Source organism: Coregonus lavaretus (assembly GCF_964263955.1).
Source record: "Coregonus lavaretus genome assembly, chromosome: 16".
NCBI lineage: Eukaryota > Metazoa > Chordata > Actinopteri > Salmoniformes > Salmonidae > Coregonus > Coregonus lavaretus.
In genome coordinates, this window is record NC_140003.1 from 17,457,313 (window position 1) to 17,480,666 (window position 23,354).

The following is a 23,354-nucleotide window of genomic DNA, read 5'->3' on the forward strand; positions in this document are numbered from 1 at the left end:
TTTTTCCCCTCATCAATCTACACACAACACCCCATAATGACAAAGCAAAAACAGATTTTTAGAATTTTTTGCAAATGTATAAAAACTAAAAACTGAAACATTTACATAAGTATTCAGACCCTTTACTCAGTACTTTGTTGAAGCACCTTTGGCAGCGATTACAGCCTTGATTCTTCTTGGGTGTGACGCTGATTTTAAACACCTGATTTTGGGGTATTTCTCCCATTCTTCTCTGCACATCCTCTCAACCTCTGTCAGGTTGGATGGGGAGCGTCGCTGCACAGCTGTTTTCAGGTCTCTCCAGAGATGTTCGATCGGGTTCAAGTCCGGGCTCTGGCTGGGCCACTCAAGGACATTCAGAGACTTGTCCCGAAGCTACTCCTGCATTGTGTTGGCTGTGTGCTTAGGGTTATTGTCCTGTTGGAAGGTGAACTTTTGCCCCAGTCTGAGGTCCTGAGCGCTCTGGAGCAGGTTTTCATCAAGGATCAATCAAATTGTATTTATAAAGCCCTTTTTACATCAGCAGATGTCACAAAGTGCTATACAGAAACCCAGCCTAAAACCCCAAACAGCAAGCAATGCAGATGTAGAAGCACGGTGGCTAGGAAAAACTCCCTAGAAAGGCAGAAACCTAGGAAGAAACCTAGAGAGGAACCAGGCTCTGAGGGGTGGCCAGTCCCCTTCTGGATCTCTCTGTACTTTGCTCCGTCCACCTTTCCCTTGATCCTGACTAGTCTCCCAGTCAATACATGTTAGAAACACCTTTGGCAGCGATTACAGCTGTGAGTCTTTTTGGGCAAGTCTCTAAGGGCTTTGCACACCTGGATTGTGAAATATTTGCCCATTATTCTTTTCAGAATTCTTTAAGCTCTGTCAAGTTGGTTGATGATCATTGCTAGACAGCCATTTTTAAGTCTTGCCATAGATTTTCAAGCAGATTTAAGTCAAAACTAACTAGGCCACTCAGGAACATTCACTGTCTTCTTGGTAAGCAACATAAGTGTACATTTGGCCTTGTGTTTTAGGTTATTGTCTTGCCGAAAGTGTCTGGTGGAAAGCAGACTAAACCAGGTTTTCTGTTTATCTTTATCCTGAAAAACTCCCCTGTCCTTGCCGATGACAAGCATACTCATAACATGATGCAGCCACCATCATGCTTGAAAATATAGAGTGGTAATCAGTGATGTGTTGGATTTGGCCCAAACATAATGCTTTGTATTGGGCACAACAAGTTAATTCCTTTGCTAAATTTTTTGCAGTATTACTTTAGTGTCTTTTTGAAAACAGGATGCATGTTTTGGAATATTTTTTATTCTGTACAGGCTTCATTCTTTTCACTCTGTAGTTACTCCACAATACTAATATAAAACAACTGTTGATCCTTCCTCCTTTCACAGCCATTAAACTCTGTAACTGTTTTAAAATCAGCATTGGCCTCATGGTGAAATCCCTGAGCGGTTTCCTTCCTCTCCGGCAACTCAGTTAGGAAAGATGCCTGTATCTTTGTAGTGACATCCAAAGCCTAATTCATAACTTCACCATGCTCAAAGGGATATTCAGTGTCTGCTTTTTTTACCATCTTCCAATCGGTGCCCTTCTTTGCGAGGCATTGGAAAAGCTCCCTGGTCTTTGTGGTTGAATCTGTGCTCGAAATTCACTACTCGACTGAGGGACCTTACATATAATTGTGTGTGGGATACAGAGATGGGGTAGTCATTATAAAATCATGTTAACCACTATTATCCATTTAACTTTTCATGTGATTTGTTAAGCATATTTTTACTACTGAACTTATTTAGGCTTGCCATAACAACGGGGGTGAATACTTACAGTGCATTCGGAAAGTATTCAGACCCCTTGACATTTTCCACATTTTGTTACGTTACAGCCTTATTCTAAAATTGATTAAATTGTTTTTTCCCCATCATCAATCTACACACATCATCAATCTACACACAATACACCATAATGACAAAGCAAAAACTGGGTTTTAGAAATGTTGCTCCATTAATCTTTCCCTCGAGGGTCTGAATAAATATGTAAAGGTATTTCTGTTTTCTTATTTTTTTAATACATTTGGAAACAAAATCTAAATAATCTTTATAGGGGATTGTGTGTAGATTGATGAGGAACATTTTTAATTTAATCAATTTTAGAATAAGGCTGTAACGTAACAAAATGTGGAAAAAGTCAAGGGGTCTGAATACTTTCCGAATGCACTGTACATAACCAAGACATGTTTTATACATTTTTTTATAAATTTTCACTGACATTATTGAGCATTTTGTGTAGATCAGTGACAAACACACACAATTAAATCAATTTCAATCCCACTTTGTAACCCAACAAAATGTGAAAAAATACAAGGGGTGTGAATACTTATGATAGGCACTGTAGGTGATCACAGAATGAAATAGAACAGAATATTCCCTCAGAGTGAATAATATGATCTCGATGTTAATGGCCATAGAATAACAATGATTCTCTAATAATGTTCTGACACTCTAGATGACTTCTGTGGAAAGGGTGGTGGAGTACACCGAACTGGAGAGTGAAGCACCCTGGGAGACGGACAAACGCCCTCCACCTGATTGGCCCAGGCATGGTTTCATCACCTTCGACCAGGTCAACTTCTCCTACTATGCGGACAGTCCTGTGGTCCTGAAGAACATGACTGCGGTCTTCAGATCCAGAGAAAAGGTACCCACTAGATATTCTTCTGAAATATGTCCATGTTTACGACAATGCACAACACACCCCAACACACTCCAGTTGATATGCAGCCAGTGTAATAGGTGGGGTGCTGTTCTTTTCTATGTGTCATTATTTTTCAAATCAATTATTAAGGGGACACCTTATTGTGCCGCTGATTCCCAAGGAATATACCATTTGTGATTCATGGAATACATATCATGTAATTAAGACTAGTCAAGTGGATCCATTTTGTTCCCATTTGCATTCTAGGAGACCTGACGGTGACAACTGTTTATTCACTATATGAGAGCGAGAGGGAGAGAGAGAATACGAGAGGGAGAGAGAGAGGTGGAGATGGTTGAGGGTGATTGAAACCCAGCGTTTAATGCAGGGGGTGTATTTTGCATGGCCACGGTTCGCCAGGGCGGCTGATTTCACAATGGATGGGTTGATAAGTGAAGAGGCCTGGACTCTTGACAGCCCATGGGAGGGATCTTCACCCGATGCCGTGGGCCTGAACAGGCTTTGTGCATCCTGACAGTCCCCCTGAGACAACGTTTTCACAGGGAAACGAGCACCTATCTAGCACTCTGAACACTCCTCTCTCTCTACAAACACACACACACACACACAACACTCATGCATGCACACGACATGACGCATGATTTGGTACAGTAGGAACACAGCCCCAAAAGGTTCAAGACATTTACTTTTAACTGTTAACTATTCATTTTCTTATGTCTTACTATACATTTCCATACTTCCAGTGTAGTGATTCCACAAGGTGATTTATATATTTAATTTAGATAACCTTTTGCATTCTTTGTTTGAATCCAAGCGGCAATGTAATATTGCTGATTAGTTAGACGCACATCTTTGGGAATCGGAATCCGAGCATATAGGCTACTGTAGGAAGGGATATGTGATTGATCCATGCGGAACGTGGTTGATAGCACCTACAGAAAAGACACTGAAATGCATACATTACATTACGATAGCATCTTATACTATCATGCCAGCTTTAGCAGTATTCTGCTGTTTTAATGTCACATTGCTTGTGGGGCTGTCACGTTAACAACTGATGTGCTGATCTCAAACAGGAAGGAACATCTCCACAAAGATAATCTCTCATTCTGCTGGAGAACTGGCCATGAAAGGCAAAGGTTCCATCATAAAGGACATAGATGATTAAGGTTACAATGATGCAATGGGAAGTGAAGTAGACCTTGAATTTAGCACTTGGAAGTCAACTTTGTACAAGGAAGAGGTCTTGGCTAGGAGGTTTTGAATGGTGTTATATAATATTAACATCAGATTTTATAGTGGAGAAAATGTGTTCAGAGAAAAACACAAAATAAAACATGAATTCTCTGTATGTTGAACTCTAGGTTGGCATCGTGGGGCGGACTGGCGCTGGTAAAAGCTCCCTGATCTCTGCTCTGTTCCGCCTGGCTGAACCTAATGGCAGGATTTCCATCGATGGCATTCTCACCTCTGAGATCGGCCTGCATACCCTGCGCCAGAGAATGTCCATCATCCCCCAGGCATGTACATTCTCTGCCCTCCTACCGCCTATTGTAGTCTATCGGCTAGGCTGCATTGTATAGCACATCTTTAGTTACTTCAGCATAATCCTGTAAGTCCTTTGATAGTACATTTATAGTACACATGACATGACTATGGAAGCCTTAAAATGACAAACATTACCTCAGTCATTATAGATCATTAAGTAAAACAGTTAAAGCCTGAATGTGGGAGGTTCAGGGTTCCCTGACATATTCTGTAAGGTTCTATGACATATTTTTAGCATTCCCCAGACATGATGCACATTCAATGGCCAGGTGAACTTCCATTGGTAACCCAAACCCTCCCACCTTTGTGAGGTCTGGCCTGCTTTTTATGTCCCTGTTGGTTTCAAAGCAACAACAGGCTAAGGAGAATTACAGTCGTCACTCAGTGGATTTTGGAAAGTGAGACAAACGGATGCCTTGAGACAGTTTAACTTTTATTTCCGCTTGTTGAAAGTGATACAGCATTAGGAAAATGCCACCCCCTGGGTGAGTCAGCGCTCTGTGGCGGTGAAGACTCCCACGGCCCAGCTCTGAGAGGAGAGCAGAGTAGCTCCCTACCCGTCAGTGACAGGAGATTAGCATTCTACCCCCGAAACATCAGCAAAGCTGCTTAGGAGACTTCTCAACCCATCCCCATCCTCACAGTCCCACATAGGTCTACCAACATCATTTAGCCCAAGTGTTGAACATTTCACACATTGCAGCCAAAACAAGTTCATTAAAGGTTTTTGGTATGGCTTTGATGGGTTTCTAGTAACGCAATAGTTTACCAGATTAAGTTTCACTCCTATATTAGAACTGGTTTTGTTTTACCACTACCTGAGTGATGTCAAGGTAATGTTTTCCTATTGGGTACTGCTCATTCTGACAGGGGGACAGCCAGTTGCATCATGGGTAAAACAGCAAACAAGGCGGGGTGGGGAAAGTGGAGGCATATTTAGATTACTTCTGTTCTGAACGCATAACTGAAATGTTGGCTTATCTAAGAGGAGCAGCACTGTATCTGTACACAAACAGAATAGAGATGATCTATCGGGTTCGATTATTGTCCTATTATTCCACTCAAAAAATTCAAGCATGAAAGACACAGAGTATGATTTGCTATTACTAATATTACAAGGATTGGATTTCTTCTGCCTATATTCCCATTTTTCAGAACTTCCCTTAGAAACGGAAAAGTGTAAGTGATTATTCACTCAGCCTTTTAAATGGAAAATAACTTGATGTATAAGATGCTTGTTGCTCTACCTTGTGATGTGGAGTCTTCAGATTCTGATATGTATTCTATACATTGCCAGTGAGGACTTTTTATTATTCTACAGCTTCCCTCAGATTTGATTATGATAAACTTTTATTAGTATATGGCATTAAAAAAGAATCCATTTCAGGTTCTATTGAAATCTCAGGAATGACTTCACAGTAAAAAATGAATTCGGCGGCAAACAGAGGGCTTAGAATTGTTGGAGCACATAATCGTCTTTGGAAAGCTGTGCTTGAAAGCAGTTTTTCCAACTTAACATTGAATCCTCAATTAAAGTGAGTCACAAAACTAGTTTGAATTGGGACTTGAGCTGGCTTAATGACAAGGCAGTCTGCTGGTGGCAGGGGTAAAGCTCATTGGGAGTAGAGAAGTGGAACAGTTTTTAGGCTATAGAGCGAAAGGGATGAACTCCTGAATGCTTAAAATTCACAGCTCTGTTTTCAAGGAATCTGCTCAAAGTTAAACACTTGCCATGGGTTTCGAGACTGACACAAAAGTCTGTATGTGTGTGCGCATTTTCTTCTCAACCTCATGTTATTGGTGCTGTCACAGTGTTGGCTCAGAGCCTATGACCTGCATCAAAGCAGCCAACGGGGCATGGGTGATATGAGTCACTCACACAACAGTATTCTTCTAACCACGAGACATGATTATTAGTATCACAAAGTCAGTAAACAGCTAGTGAGTCTTCCAGTGACTGTGTACTTTACTCCTGTTCCTGGCCGTATCTTGCAGTTGCCAGGTAGGAGGTCAGATTAGCATCTTGAGTAAACTTGATTTTATTATCGTCTTCCCTCCTCTGCATTGTGGATTGACAGTTTCTCCATGTCCTCCTTTATCTCTATTGCTATTACACAGGTCTATACAGACTCGTTAATGTTTTTTTTAATAGTCATTATACCCATTAAAGCCTCATAAACTCTGTTGTGTGTCACAGAAGAAAAGCCCTCAAGTATTTACTTAGTGATAAAACAATGAGGAAATTATCCTGTGAATGTAATCTAGCTTTATATTGTTCCGTGAATGCTGTGACGTTTTGTTTATGGCTAGAAAGGAGAGTCCCCTGTAAGAGATTTGTAAAATCACTTTTATGTTGGGCTAGGATTTCTGAATAAATATATTTTAGAGAGACTTGGCATGAGGACGTGTAGCCGTGCTCCTGTTTGCCAGGTTTACAGCAAACACAAGGGCATGCTGGAACAGTGTCTTCGGAGTGGCGAGCTATTTTGACTGCACTATAAGAAAGAGCTGTATTTGCTCTCTTAAGGGTGGTTGTATGCCTGAACCTTGATGTAGGTGTGTAGCTCACTGTAAATACACAGAGCTCCCACAGAACTGCTCCAAGCTGTATTTTATAGCATGGAGAAAAATCAGCCAACTGAAGGATAACTCCTTTTTACTCAACTAGGGATGTTGACATAAACTTTTCCAACTGTAATTTAGAGAGAGCATCTATCTTCATGAATTTGAATGAACATTGTTAATTAAATTTTTTATATATATATTTTTTGCAGCTTTTGAGAGATGATTTAAAAATTTATGACTATAGTTTACCTTTAGGTAATTTGAGAAATGCTTTAAAAATGTTTTATGATTGCATACATAGTAGCTGGTGCACCTTTTCTATGTCCAGACAACCTTTATACACATCCTTTGCTCTCAAACAAGACCACAGCACAAGCTTTTCCAAAGTAAAAAGAACTTAATGTTGGATAGTGGGCCGGAGCCGAGGTATTGAATCGGGCTCCTGAGTGTGGCATTGCAGGCCCCATTGTGAACACCTATCCCTCACACATAGCACCGCTTTATACAGCCTGTCTTAACCCTTTCAAACGTCTCCCCCTCGTCATTATCCTAACTGGCCATGGCCTTCTCTTTCTATATCCATCCATCCCCATGCAGGACCCGGTCCTCTTCACGGGCACCATGAGGAAGAATCTGGACCCTTTCAGCCAGCACACAGACGAGGACCTGTGGAATGCACTGGGAGAGGTACTCCAGCGTGGGCTCTGAATGCTTCCCCCTCAGCGGCCCATGGGGGGATCCCTCTGTCCCCATGCACAATGCTGCCATTCAGCCTCCGTGCTCGCCACAAGTCATGGGGGGAAATCCCATTAGGGCCGTGGGGCCCAGCTCAATGTGCAGCTTGTAACTGGGAGCCATTCAAAGTGCTGGGGAAATGTGTGTTGTGCTGTGTTTGCCAGTTAGGCAATAGAGGATGAAGGCAGGGTTCCCCCACAGTGAAGGGCTCCAGCTCCTGGTCCTCAGTCTCCCCGCTCCTCAATGGGTTTGCTGGCCTGGATTAAAGCAATAGGCTGGTCACAAGGGAGCGGTGGCCAAGGTCATCAGTGGACCTGGCCCTGCATTGTGCCAGCCGGTTAATGGGTGTGTGTTGGATGTTTTTTTAAAGAGATCCCCCCCCGGGAGGCCTTTCTCCAGGGGTAATGGAGGGTCCCTGCTCCCTCTCCTCTCCCTGCAGGTGCAGCTGAGGACTGTGGTGGAGGAGCTGCCTGGGAGGCTGGAGACGGTGCTGGCTGAGTCGGGCTCCAACTTCAGTGTGGGTCAGAGGCAGCTGGTCTGTCTGGCCAGGGCCATCCTCAGACGGAACAACATCCTCATCATTGACGAGGCCACCGCTAACGTGGACCCCAGGTGAGAACACGCTTTGAACACTGACCCACATATTTGTGCTAGTTGTCATTGTGATGTTGTAACTCCTGCACATTGACTCTGTAACGGTACCCCCTGTGTACCCCCTGTATATAGCCTTCCTACTGTTATCTTATTTTACTGCTGCTCTTTAATTATTTGCTGTTTTTAATGTTTTACTTAACAGCATTGTTGGTTAAGGGCTTGTAAGCATTTCACTGTAATGTCCACACCTGTTGTATTTGGCTCATGTGGCAAATAAAATTTGATTTGATTCGTAACATTGGTCTGTCCCATAGATCAGTACATTCCATTTTAGGACAACAACATAATATAGATGTAACTAAAACAAAAGTATATACAAAGGTTTAACACCTTCATGAATAAAGCTATGGCCCCTGGTACTCAGTGACACTGTAACTCTATCCCATTTACTTCAGTACAGCTGCACATACCTGGCTAAGGATTAGCCATTGTTTTGATGTGTAAAGTAAAATCCCTGCCCAAGGGTGTATAGGAAGAGAGTATTGTTTCTGCATGGATGCCGAGGTAATCTCTTCCCCTGCTCCTTTAGAACCGACGGCCTCATCCAGCAGACCATCCGGGAGAAGTTCAGGGAGTGTACTGTGCTCACCATCGCCCACAGACTCAACACCATCATCGACTGTGACCGGATCCTGGTGAGGCCTCCCTCCAGTAACCATATGGCTAGCACTGTCTGCACATTTTCTTCACTTAACCATTCACAGTACACTCGATATGAAAAGAATTGCACACATTTCTGCTTCCTACTATACTGTAGAGGTCTTCACGGATCCACCTGTACCCGAATACCCGAGAACCGATCCGGGAACCGAGCAGGTCCGGATCCAGAATTCTAAATAATTTGATTGGTAGGATCTGACATGATTGTTACGGGCCTCGGGTATGTGTAATTTTAACGGACTTATCCAGAAAGATCCATGCGGATCCGAATGACAATAACCTAAAAAATGTAGTGTATGTATGTATGTATGTATGTATGTATGTATGTATGTATGTATGTATGTGTGTGTGTGTGTGTGTGTGTGTGTGTGTGTGTGTGTGTGTGTGTGTGTGTGTGTGTGTGTGTGTGTGTGTGTGTGTGTGTGTGTGTGTGTGTGTGTGTGTGTGTGTGTGTGTGTGTGTGTGTGTGTGTGTGTGTGTGTGTGTGTGTGTGTGTGTGTGTGTGTGTGTGTGTGTGTGTGTGTGTGTGTGTGTGTGTGTGTGTGTGTGTGTGTGTGTGTGTGTGTGTGTGTGTGTGTGTGTGTATACACAGTGGGGAAAAAAAGTATTTAGTCAGCCACCAATTGTGCAAGTTCTCCCACTTAAAAAGATGAGAGAGGCCTGTAATTTTCATCATAGGTACACGTCAACTATGACAGACAAATTGAGGAAAAAAAATCCAGAAAATCACATTGTAGGATTTTTTATGAATTTATTTGCAAATTATGGTGGAAAATAAGTATTTGGTCACCTACAAACAAGCAAGATTTCTGGCTCTCACAGACCTGTAACTTCTTCTTTAAGAGGCTCCTCTGTCCTCCACTCGTTACCTGTATTAATGGCACCTGTTTGAACTTGTTATCAGTATAAAAGACACCTGCGCAACCTCAAACAGTCACACTCCAAACTCCACTATGGCCAAGACCAAAGAGCTGTCAAAGGACACCAGAAACAAAATTGTAGACCTGCACCAGGCTGGGAAGACTGAATCTGCAATAGGTAAGCAGCTTGGTTTGAAGAAATCAACTGTGGGAGCAATTATTAGGAAATGGAAGACATACAAGACCACTGATAATCTCCCTCGATCTGGTGCTCCACGCAAGATCTCACCCCGTGGGGTCAAAATGATCACAAGAACGGTGAGCAAAAATCCCAGAATCACACGGGGGGACCTAGTGAATGACCTGCAGAGAGCTGGGACCAAAGTAACAAAGCCTACCATCAGTAACACACTACGCCGCCAGGGACTCAAATCCTGCAGTGCCAGACGTGTCCCCCTGCTTAAGCCAGTACATGTCCAGGCCCGTCTGAAGTTTGCTAGAGTGCATTTGGATGATCCAGAAGAGGATTGGGAGAATGTCATATGGTCAGATGAAACCAAAATAGAACTTTTTGGTAAAAACTCAACTCGTCGTGTTTGGAGGACAAAGAATGCTGAGTTGCATCCAAAGAACACCATACCTACTGTGAAGCATGGGGGTGGAAACATCATGCTTTGGGGCTGTTTTTCTGCAAAGGGACCAGGACGACTGATCCGTGTAAAGGAAAGAATGAATGGGGCCATGTATCGTGAGATTTTGAGTGAAAACCTCCTTCCATCAGCAAGGGCATTGAAGATGAAACGTGGCTGGGTCTTTCAGCATGACAATGATCCCAAACACACCGCCCGGGCAACGAAGGAGTGGCTTCGTAAGAAGCATTTCAAGGTCCTGGAGTGGCCTAGCCAGTCTCCAGATCTCAACCCCATAGAAAATCTTTGGAGGGAGTTGAAAGTCCGTGTTGCCCAGCGACAGCCCCAAAACATCACTGCTCTAGAGGAGATCTGCATGGAGGAATGGGCCAAAATACCAGCAACAGTGTGTGAAAACCTTGTGAAGACTTACAGAAAACGTTTGACCTGTGTCATTGCCAACAAAGGGTATATAACAACGTATTGAGAAACTTTTGTTATTGACCAAATACTTATTTTCCACCATAATTTGCAAATAAATTCATTAAAAATCCTACAATGTTATTTTCTGGATTCTTTTTTCTCATTTTGTCTGTCATAGTTGACGTGTACCTATGATGAAAATTACAGGCCTCTCTCATCTTTTTAAGTGGAAGAACTTGCACAATTGATGGCTGACTAAATACTTTTTTTCCCCACTGTACATACATACATACAGTGAGGGAAAAAAATATTTGATCCCCTGCTGATTTTGTACGTTTGCCCACTGACAAAGACATGATCAGTCTATAATTGTAATGGTAGGTTTATTTGAACAGTGAGAGACAGAATAACAAAAAAAAATCCAGAAAAACGCATGTCAAAAATTTTATAAATTGATTTGCATTTTAATGAGGGAAATAAGTATTTGACCCCTCTGCAAAACATGATTTAGTACTTGGTGGCAAAACCCTTGTTGGCAATCACAGAGGTCAGACGTTTCTTGTAGTTGGCCACCAGGTTTGCACACATCTCAGGAGGGATTTTGTCCCACTCCTCTTTGCAGATCTTCTCCAAGTCATTAAGGTTTCGAGGCTGACGTTTGGCAACTCGAACCTTCAGCTCCCTCCACAGATTTTCTATGGGATTAAGGTCTGGAGACTGGCTAGGCCACTCCAGGACCTTAATGTGCTTCTTCTTGAGCCATTCCTTTGTTGCCTTGGCCGTGTGTTTTGGGTCATTGTCATGCTGGAATACCCATCCACGACCCATTTTCAAATGCCCTGGCTGAGGGAAGGAGGTTCTCACCCAAGATTTGACGGTACATGGCCCCGTCCATCGTCCCTTTGATGCGGTGAAGTTGTCCTGTCCCCTTAGCAGAAAAACACCCCCAAAGCATAATGTTTCCACCTCCATGTTTGACGGTGGGGATGGTGTTCTTGGGGTCATAGGCAGCATTCCTCCTCCTCCAAACAAGGCGAGTTGAGTTGATGCCAAAGAGCTCAATTTTGGTCTCATCTGACCACAACACTTTCACCCAGTTCTCCTCTGAATCATTCAGATGTTCATTGGCAAACTTCAGACGGGCCTGTATATGTGCTTTCTTGAGCAGGGGACCTTGTGGGCACTGCAGGATTTCAGTCCTTCACGGCGTAGTGTGTTACCAATTGTTTTCTTGGTAACTATGGTCCCAGCTGCCTTGAGATCATTGACAAGATCCTCCCGTGTAGTTCTGGGCTGATTCCTCACCGTTCTCATGATCATTGCAACTCCACAAGGTGAGATCTTGCATGGTGCCCCAGGTCGAGGGAGATTGACAGTTCTTTTGTGTTTCTTCCATTTGCGAGTAATCGCACCAACTGTTGTCACCTTCTCACCAAGCTGCTTGGCGATGGTCTTGTAGCCCATTCCAGCCTTGTGTAGGTCTACAATCTTGTCCCTGACATCCTTGGAGAGCTCTTTGGTCTTGGCCATGGTGGAGAGTTTGGAATCTGATTGATTGATTGCTTCTGTGAACAGGTGTCTTTTATACAGGTAACAAACTGAGATTAGGAGCACTCCCTTTAAGAGTGTGCTCCTAATCTCAGCTCGTTACCTGTATAAAAGACACCTGGGAGCCAGAAATCTTTCGGATTGAGAGGGGGTCAAATACTTATTTCCCTCATTAAAATGCAAATCAATTTATAAAATTTGACATGCGTTTTTCTGGATTTTTTTGTTGTTATTCTGTCTCTCACTGTTCAAATAAACCTACCATTAAAATTATAGACTGATCATTTCTTTGTCAGTGGGCAAACGTACAAAATCAGCAGGGGATCAAATACTTTTTTCCCTCACTGTGTGTGTATATATATATATATATATATATATATATATATATATATATATATATATATATATATATATATATATATATATATATATCAATGGAATTAAAAGGAGAAGGATGGGCTACAACGACCTAGAGCCAAAAAGTAGGCTGCTCCTTTATATTCTGAATGGAGTTGTTGTTTGTGTAGGACGAGAAAGTGCATGCAGCCTCAATTAGCTTAACTAGCTTCTCCCGGTTTGATGCAGCCAAGACAGGTACTACATAATCATATTGGATGATAAATAACCTAGCTATGGCAGCTATTAGTCTACTATAGCGCTAGTGGGCTTGGTTGGTTGCTGTCACTCGTCTCTCTCTCCCTCCTCCCTGTGTCACTCGCTCACACACACACAACACGGCCCCTGTAGAGCGTCACCTCTCTCTTCCTCGTGCTTTATCAGCTCTGGTTAATAAAGTAGCTTACAAATGGACTTTTCGGCTGCTCCCTCACTCTGATCGGAAACGGGTCTATACGGAATGGGTCTAGTTGTCCTTGGGTCCGTTAGGAACGGGTCTCTATATTTACATAATTAATTTATGCATATCAGGTCTGGATGGGAAAGCCCCAGGTCCATTTCGGAACGGGTCCAACTTTTTAGACCTGTGAAGGCCTCTACTGTACAGTACAGTATCTAAGAATAGCTCAGGGTCAGACTTTACAATCAGCCCTGTCAGTGAAGTACCACTCAGAGTTTGTGACAGCTGGACCCATTACTCCCTAATCTCACCCCCTCTTAGTGGGGCCAGGTGGGCAGAGACTGAGAGGTGACCAGGCCAGCCCGTACCCCCGTGCCACTTGATCTTTGGCCTCTTCTAGCCCACTGCCTGCAGAGGTGCCAATTAGTGCCATTTGTGGCAGCATTTGTTTCCTGTCCTCCAGGACACTGGCTGACCCGGTAAATGGCTGGCTATTGAGATGGGCAAGGAGAAAAGCCAAATGTCACACAGCGGAAACGTTTCCACACCTGTCCCTGTGTCAAACGCCCCCAGATTGTCACGCTGTTTGATAGAACAGACTTGGGACCCACCTGAATTGCCTCGTCCAAATTATTAAGCGGCACCCCTGATGAATGGGAGAGTTTTCTTGAGTAGGAAACTCTAAGGCCTGCATATGTTCTACGGAGCTAGCTAAGGCAGAGAAATAAAGTGTTCTGTTGTTGATCACACTAGTTCTATAATGCTATGTGTTATTGTTCCAAAATTAGGCTTAAGATGTAAGAGTGGGCTTTGCCTATTTTAAGGAGATTGCTCTTGTTTAAAGGGAGCCAGAATGTAATGCTAGGCCTTTATGGAGCTCCTTGAATAGAAGGTATTCTTTGCCTGTTTTACAGTGCATGTGATGACAGAGACATGATTGTAATTTTCTGAAGCGTGCTGAAGGTGTGATTGTTGCCTTTGACACAGTTGAGGACCACCCTTGCGGTGCTGAAATGCATGCATGGATAAATGCATGGATAACCTTGCTTAGGCCTGATCTTCTGTCTGACACTGTCAGCGTACACTTTCACAGCAGCAACAGGGAATGTCCACAGCCCCGTCCGGCAGAAACAAGCCCTGGTGTTTGTTGTTGGCATGAGTCACATGAAATGGATGGTTCCGAGACAGTAGAGAACTACTGTTTCTCACTTGGCCTCTATTGTCTGTGTGGATCACTCACCAGTGAAACAGCTGAAATGCTAGTTTTTAAGTATTAAAGTATATAGCCCATGTGGCCCACGCCCTACTACTCTCTCCTGTGTCTGATTGCAGGTTCTAGATGCTGGGAGGATCCAGGAGTATGATGAGCCCTATGTTCTGCTTCAGAACCAGGAAGGAGCGTTCTACCAGATGGTCCAGCAGACAGGCAAGGCAGAGGCAGCCTCCCTCCTCCATGCAGCCAAACAGGTAATCAACCCAACCAACCCCGCCCTCCTTTGTTCTAACTGTCAGCACTCTTAGTGCACACAGCTACACTCACCCTAATCCTTATAACACACTCCTTATAACAACTGGTGTCCCTTCTTTGCCCAAAACAACAGTCAGTCATACACAACTGTGTGTTCATTAGCCTGGCATGTCAATGGAGCTCTATGAATATTTGCACTGAAAGTGTGTAATGCTATTTATGTAGATGCATTTCTACAGTGAGGGGAAAAAAGTATTTGATCCCCTGCTGATTTTGTACGTTTGCCCACTGACAAAGAAATTCAGTCTATAATTTTTAATGGTATGTTTATTTGAACAGTGAGAGACAGAATAACAACAAAAAAATCCAGAAAAACGCATGTCAAAAATGTTATAAATTGATTTGCATTTTAATGAGGGAAATAAGTATTTGACCCCCTCTCAAGCAGAAAGATTTCTGGCTCCCAGGTGTCTTTTTATACAGGTAACGAGCTGAGATTAAGAGCACACTCTTAAAGGAAGTGCTCCTAATCTCAGCTCGTTACCTGTATAAAAAGACACCTGTCCACAGACGCAATCAATCAATCAGATTCCAAACTCTCCACCATGGCCAAGACCAAAGAGCTCTCCAAGGATGTCAGGGTCAAGATTGTAGACCTACACAAGGCTGGAATGGACCATCGCCAAGCAGCTTGGTGAGAAGGTGACAACAGTTGGTGCGATTATTCGCAAATGGAAGAAACACAGAAGAACTGTCAATCTCCCTCGGCCTGGGGCTCCATGCAAGATCTCACCTCGTGGAGTTGCAATGATCATGAGAATGGTGAGGAATCAGCCCAGAACTACACGGGAGGATCTTGTCAATGATCTCAAGGCAGCTGGGACCATAGTCACCAAGAAAACAATTGGTAACACACTACGCCGTGAAGGACTGAAATCCTGCAGCGCCCGCAAGGTCCCCCTACTCATGAAAGCCCATATACAGGCCCGTCTGAAGTTTGCCAATGAACATCTGAATGATTCAGAGGAGAACTGGGTGAAAGTGTTGTGGTCAGATGAGACCAAAATCGAGCTCTTTGGCATCAACTCAACTCGCCGTGTTTGGAGGAGGAGGAATGCTGCCTATGACCCCAAGAACACCGTCAAACATGGAGGTGGAAACATTATGCTTTGGGGGTGTTTTTCTGCTAAGGGGACAGGACAACTTCACCGCATCAAAGGGACGATGGACGGGGCCATGTACCGTCAAATCTTGGGTGAGAACCTCCTTCCCTCAGCCAGGGCATTTGAAAATGGGTCGTGGATGGGTATTCCAGCATGACAATGACCCAAAACACACGGCCAAGGCAACAAAGGAGTGGCTCAAGAAGAAGCACATTAAGGTCCTGGAGTGGCCTAGCCAGTCTCCAGACCTTAATCCCATAGCAAATCTGTGGAGGGAGCTGAAGGTTCGAGTTGCCAAACATCAGCCTCAAAACCTTAATTACTTGGAGAAGATCTGCAAAGAGGAGTGGGACAGAATCCCTCCTGAGATGTGTGCAAACCTGGTGGCCAACTACAGGAAACGTCTGACCTCTGTGATTGCCAACAAGGGTTTTGCCACCAAGTATTAAGTCATGTTTTGCAGAGGGGTCAAATACTTATTTCCCTCATTAAAATGCAAATCAATTTCTAACATTTTTGACATGCGTTTTTCTGGATTTTTTTGTTGTTATTCTGTTTCTCACTGTTCAAATAAACCTACCATTAAAATTATAGACTGATCATGTCTTTGTCAGTGGGCAAACGTACAAAATCAGCAGGGGATCAAATACTTTTTTCCCTCACTGTATATTCTATACCATAAGTTTAATTTCATGAGAAAAATTGCCCTTTTGTCATTTTACATGACTGATATTATCAAATGAATCTTCCGTGTAATCTATTTCCAAAAATGTAATTTTGAAATCATTTCAGAGATCATTCTAGAAAAGCAGCTTTCTTTGCGCTTTATCTATTTTGAAATATTGGGTTTTAACTTTGTCTCGATTTGGGATAAACTTCCTATGGGGATTACTGTAATAGAGCACATCCTTATATATATTTTTTCTTTGAAATTCATTTGTGATGTATTTCCCCTTCAGCCACTCTCCAGATAAGGGCTGGGTAGCTATTCATCGTTCAATTCCATTTTTATGTGCATCTGTCAGGGACTACAGATACGATATTGCAACTTCAAACAGGTCTTTGTGAAATAAGAAAAAGTAGGCATCATTTCATTTTCTCTCTGTCCCTGGTACAAATTTATCAGGAGAACTGTATCTCCCCAGCCACAGACTGAAATGGGTAAAATACTGATTTCAAAGACTCAGCACACTGTCGTATTATTTGGTATCGTCTTCTCCTGCACAGTGGCGGATTGGTAGGGACATTGTTCAGGCCCTTACGTCTCCTTTCTTTATTGTGGGCTGCTCTCTCCAGATCAGATTACTCCAACTCCCAGAACCGCTCTCTAGCACCACTTATTAAATACTGAGACGTCTCACAAACCGAGTGTGAACTTTCTATAGTTGTCAGTCAAGGTTTAAATACATTAAATCATCTGATACCAACCTCACACTCCTTTGTCCGAGCAGAATGAGAATCCCTGAGTTGGGAGTATATCTGATATTGTGGCTAACCGTTTTCACCTGTTTTCCTCTCTCCTTGTGCATTCGTGTTGCTAAAATACTTGGTTTGTCATAGTCTCTTTGTGCCGGCTGGAACTAGATAAAATGACACCTTTGGCTCTCTGTGGAAAACAACAGTTTTTCAATAGCCATTTTGAATGAGCGTTTGTATGTATCAAGTTCATTTTGAAAGTGGTTGATGTAAGCAAGATCTTGATTTAGATCTTGTCTGTGCTAAATAGTCATGTTAAACAGCATAGAGTCAGTTAGAAACCAGTGTGGTGAAGTCTACGTTATTGTTGTGATTATCGCAGAAGAATTTCACAGTTCTTTCGAGACCAAAATAACCACTTTGAATGCTCTCATGCTCCTGTGGGAGACAAATTCCTCAATCCAGTCTGAGATCCATCCTAAGTCAGCCATTCACAGATTCTACCTCAGACGACAAACTACAGTAGAATCTATGTGTGACACTGCTCTCCTGATACCCTTTCAGATTCATATGAACAAAAGCCATCCCAATGTGACTAACGGACTGATGGACCTGAGCCTGTCCGAGGGGAGCTGTGTCATCTTTGAGACGGCCCTGTGACAGACCGGACACCATTGTCTGACCTTTGACTCCTGTAATGTGGCCCTCTGTGCTGGCCACACCATGAGGATGCCTCACACACTGTACCAGAGGTGACCAAATATTATCCAGCTCTTGAATTCACAATGCCTTCTTCAAGACATCGTTTGTGGCCAGGGCTGCCGGCAAACGTGGTGAGCAGGCATTTGCCTCCGCACTTTTCAATTAGATGGGGCAGTGCCCCACCAGTTTTGATTTGGTTTAATAAAATAAAAAAAGGCAAAAGCAGTGAAAACAGTGACAAAGCAGGCATACTGTTTTTTTTAGACTCACTTGCCTTGCCTCATAATTCGTCAATGTATGCACTATGTCCTTCTCGTGTGTGTTGACCAGTCAGATTCATGAAAATCACAGGTCAGGCATGGCGCACGCCAATAGACTCCACATTCCTCTGATATTATTTTAGCAAATGGGGAAAGAACTCACTCCCGACAGACTCAAGCAATTCGATCCGACATGCTGTATCAGTCTGGTAAACTGCAGGCCTAGCCTCTGCGCGCTGTCCCATCTGGCCAGGGGAAACTAGCTGTAACGTTGTGTTCATAGCCTAAGCCAATTTATTTGTGTTAAGAGGAAATGTGAATGTGATAAAATTGTGTTTATATTCAAACTTCAGTTAGCTAGGCTACTTAGGCCTTTTTTAATCCAAAATGTATCAAATCAACAAATAGTGATGACATAGGCTAGACTTTGTTAATGCACCTGTAACTTTTTAATTACAGATGTACAGTGTATAGGCCTACACAGGGATGGAACTTTTTTTGGGGGCACTGGCCATTCCAATCCCTGGGCCTACATGATGCAACCATAGACATTAAAGGGGATGCAACCCTGCGTAAAGCAAGCTCAGTCCTGTAAGTTATATTGTCTAATCACAGTTGTGTCCTGTTAGTCTAGTTTTAAAATATAATTAATATGAACAAGTACAAGGTTGCTGCAGTTTGACAGGGTTTTCATTCTCCCTATAGGGCCAGGAGTTTTTCCAGAAGTTTAATACTATGTGACCTGATTAGGAAAAACTCTGTCCTCATCATAGCCCATATAAATCAGTTTTGAAACTGATTAATCACTATGTCATACCCTACACAGAGATTGACTATAAGGTCTGAAAGGTACTTTCTCATCGGCCAAGTCAGCAGTATTTTTTTGGTTGCCCGAAGTTTATGGTCACTTGCCTGAAAATTGGTAGATAGTTATTTACAAGCAGAAATGCCATGAGGTGTTGGTCTCTTAATTAAACAACAGGGAGGAAGCAGAAAAATCTGTAACTGGCCTGCTACATTGGATGCGTATCTCAAACTTTTACAGAGCGCAAGACACTCCTATTCATTTCAACAACCTGGGCGCTCATATTAATTTCAACAACATTTCTAATGGAAGGAAAGCGGTGAGGAGCAGAGTGGGCAGGGGAATGTTGGGCGACAGGAGCATGGGCGAGGGGCGCTGAACAGGGCGGGACTAAAGTTGGGCAAATCTTATCACAGCGCGAGTAACCATTCAAAGGTCATAGCCAATCCAGTAGGTGTTGGAAGCTAACAATGGCTGTTGATACGTAGCACTACCTAACATGCATGCTAGCTTGTTAGCACCCACATGAGGGCAAAGCTAGCATGGCTAGGCTAGGCTAGCGTGGCACCGCTATATATTTAGTGTATCTTGGCCGGAGCAATAGGGTAAAGTGACTCGCTCTGCTAGCCCTGACCAAAAGTTATGCTCCCAGTGTAGCAGATAAAAAACAATCTGCTTCTTTTGCGATGCCCCGACTGGAATTCTTTGCAGTTTGGTTGTTTTCAGTTCAAAATCCCTTGCCTAATGGAACAGCGACAGAGCAGGCTCAACTTTCTCGGCTGCCATAAATGCCATAAATTGTCTGTCTTTCACTTAAACAATGGGGATGAACCAGAAAGATTCGTTTTAGGCTAAGCCTACTGGAATTCCTTAGAGTTTTGTTTTCAGTAAAACAAAATCAACTGGGGCAACTTTAGAGCAGGCTCAACTTGCCCGACTTCTCAGTTCACTTGCCCCAGGCAATAGGGCAACCCTTAAGGTCCCTGCTACAACTAGGTTCTGTAGTTTTACCTGGTTACCATCATGAGTAAAAAAATGTCCCCACCTCTCTGGGACATGTGGTGCCACCTCTGTGTGTCACATGTGATCAGCATACATAGGCTATGGGTCCATAACTGCCCAGGAGAAGTTGTTTGAAGCAATGTGTGCCTTTATTGAAACAAATTACTGGTTGTGTTGTATTGATTTATGTTTTGCGATATTTGTTTTGTATGTGTGTTGCATGGCCCCTGGGGTAGGATTATTCATAATCTTGCATTTAGGTGCTTGTAAAGATTTAGGGGTGTGGAGTGTTTTTTTAATGGTACAATAAAAAAGTAGCTTATACTGGTTGGATACACATTTTGGGTTATTCAGAGTAAAACCTACCTATCTGTACAGTGGGTTTGACCAGTGATTCTGAATAGTTTTAAGTCAAATTTGATTTTGTACTTGTGTACCAGAGAGGATGCACCTGTCTAATTGTTTTCAATAATCATTGTGCCTTGATCAGAATATTGATCCTTTGTAATTGCACTGTATTCATTGATTGTCTTATAAGACCAGATTTGGTCTTCTTGTTCTCTGAGTAGAATGACTATTGCTACCTCTTTTTTGGAATAAAGCTATGAATGGAAAGCAGGTCAGAAGTAGATGGATTATGTGTTAGCATGTATACTAGATGACCACTCAAAGAGCCTATGAAATGATGCGAAAGGCATGAATGTTTTTGAAGAAAGAAATAGTGTGTACTATCAAAAGGTTTTTCTCCACTCTGATCATCTGAGCTAAATATGCTGCTTATGTTATATGTATGCTGTTATGGAACTTTAACCATTGATCCACTGTTTCAGTTTGTGGGACTACTACCATCAGATGATTGACTCTTAAGCTTTATCAATAAGCTATGCAAAAAATCAAGACACAATATGACCATTAAAGATGCAATGTGAATGTAATCCAATGAATAAAAACTGTATTAGTTGAATACTTTTTTTTGCTTAACTTTTTTATGATCTTGCCATGAGTAAATATACTGAACATGAATATAAACGCAACATCTACAGTGTTGGTCCCATGTTTAATGAGCTGAAAAAAAGATCCCAGAAATGTTCTATATGCACAAAAAGCTTATTTCTCTAAATTTTTGTGCACAAATTTGTTTACATCCCTGTTAGTGAGTGTATCGCCTTTGCCAAGATAATCCAGCCACCTGCATGTGTGGCATTTATTTTACCTTTATTTAACTAGGCAAGTCAGTTAAGAACAAATTCTTATTTACAATGACGGCCTACACCGGCCAAACCCGGATGACGCTGGGCCAATTGTGCGCCGCCCTATGGGACTCCCAATCACGGCCGGTTGTGATACAGCCTGGAATCGAACAAGGGGGTCTGTAGTGACGCCTCAAGCACTGAGATGCAGTGCCTTAGACCGCTGCGCCACTCGGGAGCATATCAAGAAGCTGATTAAACAGCATGGTCATTACATGGGTGCACCTTGTGCTGGGGACAATAAAAGGCCAATCTAAAATGTGCAATTTTGTCACACAACACAATGCCACAGATATCTCAAGTTTTGAGGGAGTGTGCAATTGGCGTGCAGACTGCAGGAATGTCCACCAGAGCTGTTGCCAGAGAATGTAATGTTTCTCTACCATAAGCCACCTCCAACGTTGTTTTAGAGAATTTGGCAGTACGTCCAACCGGCCTCACAACCGCAGACCACGTGTATGGCGTCGTGTGGGCGTGCAGTTTGCTGATGTCAATGTTGTAAACAGGCCACAATCAACAGCCTGATCAACTCTATGCGAAGGAGATGTGTCGCGCTTCATGAGGCAAATCAATCAATCAATCAATTTTATTTTATATAGCCCTTCTTACATCAGCTAATATCTCGAAGTGCTGTACAGAAACCCAGCCTAAAACCCCAAACAGCTAGTAATGCAGGTGTAGAAGCACGGTGGCTAGGAAAAACTCCCTAGAAAGGCAAAACCTAGGAAGAAACCTAGAGAGGAACCAGGCTATGAGGGGTGGCCAGTCCTCTTCTGGAATATGGTGGTCACCAGATATTGACTGGTTTTCTGATCCACGCCCTCAACTTTTTTTAAAGGTATCTGTGACCAGCAGATGCATATCTGTATTCCCAGTCATGTGAAATCCATAGATTAGGGCCTAACTTATTTATTTCAATTGACTGATTTCCTTATATGAGCTGTAACTCAGTACAATCTTTGAAATTGTTGCATGTTGCGTTTAATTTTTGTTCAGTGTACAACCCGTCATGACCTTATTAGTATCTGTTATAATTTTCTTTAGTTAAATCAATATATTAAGTTGTGTGAATGTTGTTTCACCTCAGGTACCTTTTAGTTAGCTGCTGTGTGAAGCGGTCTTAGCCCTGACGCCCCCAACACAACGAGTGGTAAGTGGTACAAGGCCAAACCATACGCGTAGTTGAACAACATTTTCACAATTAAACAATGAGTATGTTACATTCTTTAGTTTTTACCTTTTTTTATTTTGATCATCAAGAAACATAACCAAATATGTTCTAATTGAAATATAATACTACTATTATCCTTTCAAATTAGGAGAGGTACTTGACTCCCCTCAAACTGAGAGCAGTAATCATCCCAGATTTGGAGAGGGGTGTCAGTACACAGTTATGTCTAAATGGCAGTATTTAGCCTTGGTTAAGTAGGCTCTAGAAAGGGGCAGAGATGTGGGTTCGTGAACTGCAGGCCATTAGGTGCTTTTAAAGCGGACTGATTTACACAATTCATTAACGGCAGTGAATTTTCAGCCTCCGTCATATTAAATGGTTACTTACTCTCAAATAGCCCCGGGGGAGTTGAATTGTTGGGTTGCGAATAGATTAAAGTTTACATTGAAACAGAAATTGAATTCAGAGGTAATCAATAGCATAATGGGCCAGTGAGAGGAGCCGGCTGCCTGAAATGAAATTACCATATTTTTAATCTTAATTTTCCACTCTGTTTATCTGACAGTGTGGATGTGCAATCCAAACAGATAATGAGAGAGTGGGATATTGACACGGCGGTCCTCTGGAGTGCTTGTTTCAGTGATTAAACGCTGTGATCTGTGATTACTTTGTGTCGGGTGTCAGGCTGGTGGCCAGGGCCCTGGGAGGGCTGAGGCGCACAGCAGCTGGAGCAGCCTGGCTCTACGAGGTGCTAATACACCTGACACAGCATTGACAGCATTCACAACTTATCTGGGACTGCAGCGCACACCACCCGCCACAATAGAAATACTCGGGGCACAATCTACAATTACAGTCAGCGTATATCCCTATGCTCGCCTCTCGATAACGGCCGCCGCGAGAATGGCAACAACAAAGTTGGCACAATAAGTATTATTAACCTGATACCTTTCCACGTTTCTCATAATAGGGCAATTTTAA

The 23,354-nt window shown here is 42.8% G+C and overlaps 1 protein-coding gene across 1 annotated transcript in view; it reads left to right on the forward strand.

The window, feature by feature from the left end:
• Window positions 1-17,843, forward strand: part of LOC311143581 (ATP-binding cassette sub-family C member 4-like) — a gene marked incomplete at both ends in the record, with an annotated part of 48,207 nt that extends 30,364 nt beyond the window's left edge. Inside the window, 7 exons of the mRNA XM_084179432.1 lie at window positions 2,509-2,700; window positions 4,083-4,238; window positions 7,429-7,518; window positions 8,006-8,178; window positions 8,750-8,855; window positions 14,469-14,603; window positions 17,748-17,843. Coding sequence (XP_084035558.1) covers window positions 2,509-2,700; window positions 4,083-4,238; window positions 7,429-7,518; window positions 8,006-8,178; window positions 8,750-8,855; window positions 14,469-14,603; window positions 17,748-17,843 — 948 coding nt within the window. The remainder of the gene's footprint in view (window positions 1-2,508; window positions 2,701-4,082; window positions 4,239-7,428; window positions 7,519-8,005; window positions 8,179-8,749; window positions 8,856-14,468; window positions 14,604-17,747) is intronic.
• Window positions 17,844-23,354: the final 5,511 nt, after the last annotated feature.